This window comes from Indicator indicator, chromosome 2, assembly GCF_027791375.1.
Source record: "Indicator indicator isolate 239-I01 chromosome 2, UM_Iind_1.1, whole genome shotgun sequence".
In the NCBI taxonomy this organism is placed as follows: domain Eukaryota; kingdom Metazoa; phylum Chordata; class Aves; order Piciformes; family Indicatoridae; genus Indicator; species Indicator indicator.
The window spans coordinates 56,585,991-56,593,840 of record NC_072011.1 but is presented as its reverse complement, the minus strand read 5'-3'; the positions used below and the strand labels follow the sequence as shown (position 1 = coordinate 56,593,840).

Below are 7,850 nucleotides of genomic sequence, written 5' to 3'. Positions count from 1 at the left end.
AATCTGAATCCACTGTGAGATCCCAATGCAAGGGAAGACCCCAGTGACAGCAAACGAGTTAATGGAAATTTGAGTATTCTAGGCTGACCAGCTTCCCTTAGGACTCAGCAATCACTAGCAACTCTTAATAAGAGATGCCTCAGTAGGACGTAATGGTCCTTGCTAAGGTTTCCTGGAGTAGAACAGGATCCACCCTTTCTTTACTTGCTCCTAGCAGCTTGTAAAAAACTTAATTATTGTTACTATTTTTTTCTCTCATGAGTTTTCTGGGGATATAGCAACGAGTAGCCTCATCAGCCTTCAACTGCCACAGGAAACAAATCCTATGCTCTTCCACCCCCCAGAAGTTCTACTGATAAGGATTTTAGAGTCAATGCACCAACTGAAAATAGATGCTGCACACACACACACACAAATAATAAACTTCTCTATTTCAATGGCTGCTCCTTGTCCAGCTAAGTGATTTGGAAAGAGTAAAGGAGATAGCAGAGAGGCAATGGCAGAGTCACAAGAGACAAATACAACAGTGATACTGTTTGCTAGCCAAGTATGTTAGCTCATTTTAATCTTTTCTAAGAGTACATTACATCACAACTCCTTATCTGCTTCATTTTTTTCCACTGTATAAGCCACTAAGAACATATAAGTCTTAATGAAAATACAACATTATCACTTACCTCATCAGTAATAAACACAGTTGGAAAATGGTTTCCTTGCACAGAATGCAGTTGTGGAAAGCTGGCTTAGAAAAAAACCTCAGTTCTGAGCTCACCAGCTCAGAATCATAGAATAGTTTGGGTTGGAAGGGACCTTAAAGATCATCTAGTTCCAACACCCCTGCCATGGGCAGGGACACTTCCCAGTGGACTAGGCTGCTCAAGGCTTTGTCCAACCTAGCCTTGAACACCTCTGAGGAGTGGACATCCATGACCTCCTTGAGCAATCTGTTGCAGTGTCTCACCACTCTCACTGTAAAGAATTTCTTTTAAATATCTAGCCTAAATCTATGTTCTGTAGATAAATCTGCTGAGGACCTCACCTAAGGTCCATGTCTGAAAAGGCACAGCTGTACATGACAGCTGATACGCTAGGCACGGCTGAAGTGTTGTACACTGCTTTGACAAGGACTGCCTGCAGGTTAGTTAAACTATCATAGCATTGCTTTATTTCAGGAATTTATTGCTCAGTGTTTTACACATACCCCTCACAGAAACTGCACTCAAGCAGGTGCAGTGGTCAGGAGGATGTTTTGGACAATAACAACAGCAAAAGCCCAGCTTACTTCTTCATATTTCTAGCAAGTCTTACCTCTTATTATAATCAGTGGCCTCTATAGTGCCATTCAAAAATCCTTCAACTGTTCTCATCACAAGCATTTAGAAAGAATCTGGCTCTAAATTGAGTTAACAAATGTTAAAGGAACTAAATTGGACTAAATTAAAGGAACTAATTGAACTAAATTAAAGGAAATAAAATTGTGGTTTATTTTATATCTACGAAAGAATGCTTCTTAACTGATGCAAGACTGTTTCAGCTTTTCCTGTAGCTTTCAACCTCAGTTCCAGTCATTGGGATGCATAAGCAGGAACATCACCACTCCCAGACAAAACAAAGTGGTTGGTTGTATGATACTCATCATCTATGTCTCTTCAACATGACCATTAGAACACAAAAAGCCAGGCTTTTCCTTCAGTGATTCCTAATACACCAAGTACATGATATCGCATCAGTCCATGAAATCTATCTTCTGTTGTCTGTGTATAGCAAACCAACACAATCAGCATAACTAAACAATTATATGAAGAGAGGTTTGTCATCAAGGTGCATAGGAATTAGGACATACCACACAGTTCCTGCTCTCAAATGTATTCTCCCTGAATTATGAGACCAGCAGGTATTCTCATGTCAAACTATAGCTGTCATTTGACTAAACCCTGTAGTAACACATATCCAACATCTGCAATCCAATGCCTTGGTTACATGGTTTAGTTCAGCCTTTTCAGCTACGTCTTAGAAGTTCTCTGGGTAAGGAAACTCAGGGCATAGTATTCCCCTTTAGTTTTTAATCCTTGAGAATTGACTTAATCTGATCATAGAATTGTTTCGGTCAGAAAAAACCTCTAAGATCACTGAGTCCAACCATCAACCTAAGACCACCATGGCCATTAAACCCTGATACTACAGACAGCAACTCTAGAATGTGTCCATTAACTATTTCTCCACAGCAGATTTACTTCTAATTTCATAGAACCAATTCAGTTGGAAGAGACCTCTAAGATCATCAGGTTCAACCATTATCTAACTAATTTCCATACTTTGTGGGGAAAAGTTCAGGTACTGCAAGGCACTTTACGCCCTGTGGTGTAGCTCCTGATTTTATATACATACATGTGTCATACACATGAATCATACTTTTCTTGCCATCATTAAGAAGTAAATAATGTTCACTCATCATTGTTTCCACCACTATTCTCTGGTATTTAATGGCAGAGTCTACACAACTGCCAGAAAGGGCAGTTTAAGCTGTTTTATTGTGCTATATGCACAGACAGGCAACAACAGCAGTGCAAGGTTTGGGTTTTTTCACACATTGGAATAGGTTGCCCAAGGAGTGTCCCTGGAGGTGTTCAAAGAAACATGTGAACATGGCACTCTGGGACATGGTTTAATGGCCATGGTAGTCTTAGATTGACAGTTGGATTCAATCTTTGAGGACTTTTCCAGCTGAAATAATTCTATGACTCTAAGTACTCTTGACCTCCTAGAGCTTTTCCTTACATTTTGTTGGGATAAACAGTTAAAAATATTTCCACACCAGGCTGCTCTGCAGAGTCAATCTTTCAGACAGTCCTGAATGAACACAGTTGTAACCCTGATGCTGTTTCAAGGCGCACACAAGCCTGCCAAAGCAAGAGAATAATAAAGGTAAATGATATAGTCTGAAAACGTGGCAACATCAGTCTACCCCAAACGTTACCAATCTCATAAGACCTGGTGTCAAAATCATAGAATGGTAGGGGGATTGGAAGGGACCTCTGAAGATTGAGTCCAGCCCCGCTGCCAAAGAGGATCACCCACAGGACAGGCCAGATAGGAATGTGTCTAGATGGGTCTTAAAATTCCCTAGAGAAGGAGACTCTCTGGGCAGTCTGGTACAGCCCTCCAGTACCCTTACAAAAAGGAAGAGTTTCTTTGTAATGTTTTATTTCTTGAGAAGCTTAATAAGGAGAGTTCAAACTCTAATGCCCCAGGGCATAAACTAAATTAAGCACAATCCATTTTATGAGTTACAGAAAAAAAAAAAACCAAAACAAACAACCCACCCCACAAAAAAACCAAAACAACACCCCCCGCCAAAGATAAGATTAAAAAATAAAACAAAAACAAAACACCAAAACCAAAGAAATCAAGCCAAAACCAGTCTGGACAACATCAGGTTTTACTACATATAATGGCTTTATGAAAAGTATAAATTGTTGTATAAAATACATTTTTTTTCCATTCCAAAATGCAAATTATAATTCATATTTATTCAGCTCTTTCCTTGTTTTTTTTTTGGTTTTTTTTTTTTTTTAGCATTTTTAAGTTAACTTTTGAAAGAAAGACACAGGATGGCCAAATTAAAGATTGATTATAGCGTTTTTATTAACAAACTTTCACTGGAAAGTTCTGGGCGCATTAACATAGGAGGCACATTGGCTTCGATGTTTGGCATTTGACAGTCAACGGAATTGCACTTCACTGGGGTAGCCTTGCTACAGCAGCGCGAGTTCGCACGGCAGCCCTCGGAGCGAGCCTCTCTCCCTGCCCTACTCAGCAGATGTTTTTTATCGGCTTGGTCAGCCTTCACGACTCGGTCACTCTGCAAAGAGCGCTGATCTGCCTTGCTCTCGGCTTTCTTTCTCTGCTTTGGCAGAGAGGCTTTCTTGCTTTCGACCCCATTCACTTCTGTACCACCCTTCTCATCACACTTGCCTGTCTGCTGACAGAACCCCTTCTGGGTCTGCAAAACGCTGTTCTCGCATTCAGGGCAACGCACGAGCAGAGGTCCTGCGTTTCGGCAGAGAAACTGTGAAGAGCTCATCACCTTTGGAGGAGTTCTTACATTTTCCTCTGGGTTTTGATGAGCATGTGAATCTGTCCTATTTATTCTTTGATGTGCCTGAAACTGTTGCACAGACTGGAGGAAAAAATTTTTAGGCAGAGAGTTTTGTGTCATCGTTCTCTTGAGCCTTCCTTGAAGGCAGCTGCAGTGGAGGATGTGCTGGACTGGATGCGCATAACCTTCGGCAGCTTGCTGGATAGCATTTATAGGAGCTACAGAGCTTTGGATCTGTACAGTCCCCGGTGAAGGAGAACACTGGTAACAGAAGGTGTCACTTAACTGCTGACATGAGTGGGGACTCCACTTCACTGCCACTTGCTTATATGCATCGGGACAGCTACACTGCCTGTTTTGAGCAAAAATAGGGCATATGGTGTGTTGGTCAATAGATGTCTGTAGGACAGTTGAACTAGCAACGTTTTTTATGCTTTTACTCACTTCACTACTATAGGCTGAATGCATACATGTGCTTTGGGGCCTGCTGCTGAAGAGCTCTGAGCAGATATGAGTTTCTTCATAAGTCACTTTCTCTGCGGGGTTACAGATACCCGTTTGTGTTGCCAGAGGCTCAAGCTCATAGTGCTCATGCTCCATTTCGGGCTTTTGACTCCTGGAGTCCAGCTGATACTTGCTAACGGGGTGTGATTTATTTTGACCTCTGCCTCCTTGGGCTCCTGAAAAGGTCTGAGAGAAGGCGTTACACCGCAATTTTTTTGGTAGCGGGATCTGGCCACAAGTGCCCTGGGGTCCAAGGCATCGGCACATGCACTGGAAGAAGAAGGTTGCAAAAGCCCAACTAATGCACATGATAAGCATCATGAAAGTGCCAAGCTGTGTGTATGCCAACACTGTAGAGGGCATCATCATTGCTCCAGCTACAAATGTAGTCAATGCAGCCATTGCAATAGCAGAACCCATACGGCTTAAAGAAAAAATGACTTTTCCCTCTCGATCAGGGTCAGGGGCTAAGCGATAAGCCACTCCATAATGAACAGCAAAGTCTACAGACAAGCCAACAGCCACCGAAATGGTGACAGATTCTAACACGTTTAGCTCCCATCCAAGAAGAACGAGAGAACCTACAGTGACAAAAATAGTTCCAGCTATTGAAACTATTGCATAAAGGCTTATAATTATATTCCAAGTTGTAAGAAGCATTACGCTAAATGCAACAGCAACTGAAAGACCCATGGCAATCAGAGTACCATCAGAAAGACTGTCCTGAAGATCATAAAATTCGAGGTTACTCACAAACCAACCATTACTAAGACCTTCAGGAGCAGAACTAAGCTCACTTGAAATCCATGAGTCCACCTCTTTGTAGAACTGATGCATTTTCTCATAAGCCAGTGTGAAGAGGTAGGTGCTTTGGAACTCCAACACCACTGCCCTGATAGTGTCATTTAGGTCAAAGCGAGGCCCTGGGGTCTTACTGTCTAAATGGTACCCTGTGCTTCTTTCTAGCTCCATTATAGCTCTCTTGATACATAGTTCAAAAACTTCTTGTTTGTATGGAAAGCTCCAGTGGCTGCAGCAGGGGTAAAGAGATGGCTCATCACAGTCTTGATTTTCCATCCACTGCTTAAATGTTTCAATGAAGCAGCTTGTGAAGTCTTGTTCTTCAGTCTGATAAAAAAATGTTTGATTTCTTAACTTCTGACAGAAACGTAAAATCCAAACCTGTGAAGCTGGGCTAGCAATATTAAAGCTGCTATCTAACTGCAGCTTTCCTTTACTTTTAGGGTTTAAAGGGTCACCGTTATCCTCAGGTGTGACACCCCAGATTACTGTAATTGGCATGTGGAGCTCTTCTCCATGGTGGACACGTTCAAACATAAAAAGCTTTTTGTATTCTGCATCGTATCGTTCAAACGGGTGAGAGGACCTAAACACCTGAAACTCAGAGAGCTCCAGTGAGGGCAACTTCATCTTTGGATTTACACACACAATATATGCTCCACCAACTGTTAAGGCAAGGAACCAGAAAAGCCAAATATATCGAAATTTGATAACAATGCATGGCAAAACTTTTTCAAAAAATATCCTGGATGCTTCTGAGACTGCAAAAATAATCTTGTGGAACATTTGGCACAACACCGTCCAGTAGTTTTTGTTGTTGTATACCCTCTGCTGAGGTTTCTTAAAGCAACTGAAAATATTGAGAAGGTAACGTTCATGTAAGACAACTACAGCAGGTAGCCATGTAACCATCAGAACATAATTCACCAAAATGGCAGTGCCAGCATAAACACCAAAACACCTGATTGCTGTGATATTGCTGACATAATTAGCATAGAAGGCAGCAGCGGTAGTGAAACTCGTGACAAACATGGAAAGGGCAGCGTGCTGTAATGTGATGCTCACTGTCTCAGAGGTTCCAGCATGAGGTTTATCAAATTTTGTGTAGTTCCAAACGTCACATAAGACAAAAGCATCGTCCGCTCCGATTCCAACAAGAATAATCAAAGCTGTGAGATTCATGAAGGGAAAGAACTCAAAATTAAATACTACCCGATAGAGAAAATAAGAAATAATCAAGGAACTAATTATTGCAAACATAGTCATCAGCGTGATAAACATGGACTTCGTGTATACACACATCACTAACAAAACAATTACAATGGCTATGGCAGGATACACAGTATCCATCAACAGGTAGTCTTGAAATAGTCTATGCTTTATTCCAAACTCAATCCCTGTGACAGTGGTTACACCATCAGAAGCGTTCCAGTTCTCAAAGTTATCTAGGTAAATATTCATCATGCTTTCCCCTTTCTCCGTCGGAGAGAAGAGCATGCTGTATTTTAAAGCTGGTAAGACATAGTCAGCTGTCTTTGGGCTTAGAAAATCCTTGTCCACTAGATAGTGAAGGATCTGGTAAACAGCATTGTACTTGGTACATTTGCGAGGCACGTTTGTACACTTGAGTTGGTCCTTCCTTTTGGCATTCATATCCCAGCAGTCCGGCCCCAGGGTTCCGTTGTAGTAATATTTGGCACATGTGCGAAGCAGCTTTAGGGTGTGAGAGACATCCCGTTCTACAATCTTCTGACATGATGACCTGTTGTTCAGAATAGCAATGTAGTTGCCCAGTGTCCAACTGGGACAGCACGAAGCAGCAGTGGCTCTCTGGCAGAGATCACCAAACTGGGAATGAGATCTGATCTGTATAAAGACAGGCAGGGCAGGAAAAAAAAAATCCAGTTTAAAGTAATTGTCTGAATTATTAAAAACATTCACCCACCAAAAAAAAAAAATAGTCTTGAAGTGATGAAAACTCAGCTTACAGTCCTTTTGTATTCCTGTTTTAGATTTCTTATTTCCACATACTTTTTTTTTGCTCAGTATCCTCAGCAGACTAAACCAGCAGTAACTGTATACTGACTTGTCACAGCAGCATGAAATTGGCAGAAGTGTTAAGAATATTGTAATTCTGTTGTCTAAAGAGGCACCGAGGTGGTTGGCTTTTCCCCAGACTGAGGACTGTTAAGTCTCTTTTTTTCAATCTTATGCTATACTCCTGAAAATAAACAGCAAGCCATAGAATACGTCAGTGAAGTTTCATTCTGCTTGGAATCACATTCTGCAGTTCCTAGGAGAGGCAGGGATTTATCATCCAGAAAGAAAGGATGTGACAGCTTCATGAAGACCTCCCATCATCTGACCTCTCTTTTACAACTCTCGCTTTTTGAGTCTTTTTCAGCTCTTGTACAGCTGACAGACATTTCCCTTAAGCAAGTTAGCT

At 41.4% G+C, this 7,850-nt stretch overlaps 1 protein-coding gene across 1 annotated transcript in view; it reads right to left on the bottom strand.

Annotated features, from left to right (window-relative positions):
* Positions 1-3,631: 3,631 nt before the first annotated feature.
* Positions 3,632-7,850, bottom strand: part of DISP1 (dispatched RND transporter family member 1) — a 39,480-nt gene continuing 35,261 nt past the window's right edge. The window contains exon 7 of the mRNA XM_054399165.1: positions 3,632-7,270. Coding sequence (XP_054255140.1) covers positions 3,632-7,270 — 3,639 coding nt within the window. The remainder of the gene's footprint in view (positions 7,271-7,850) is intronic.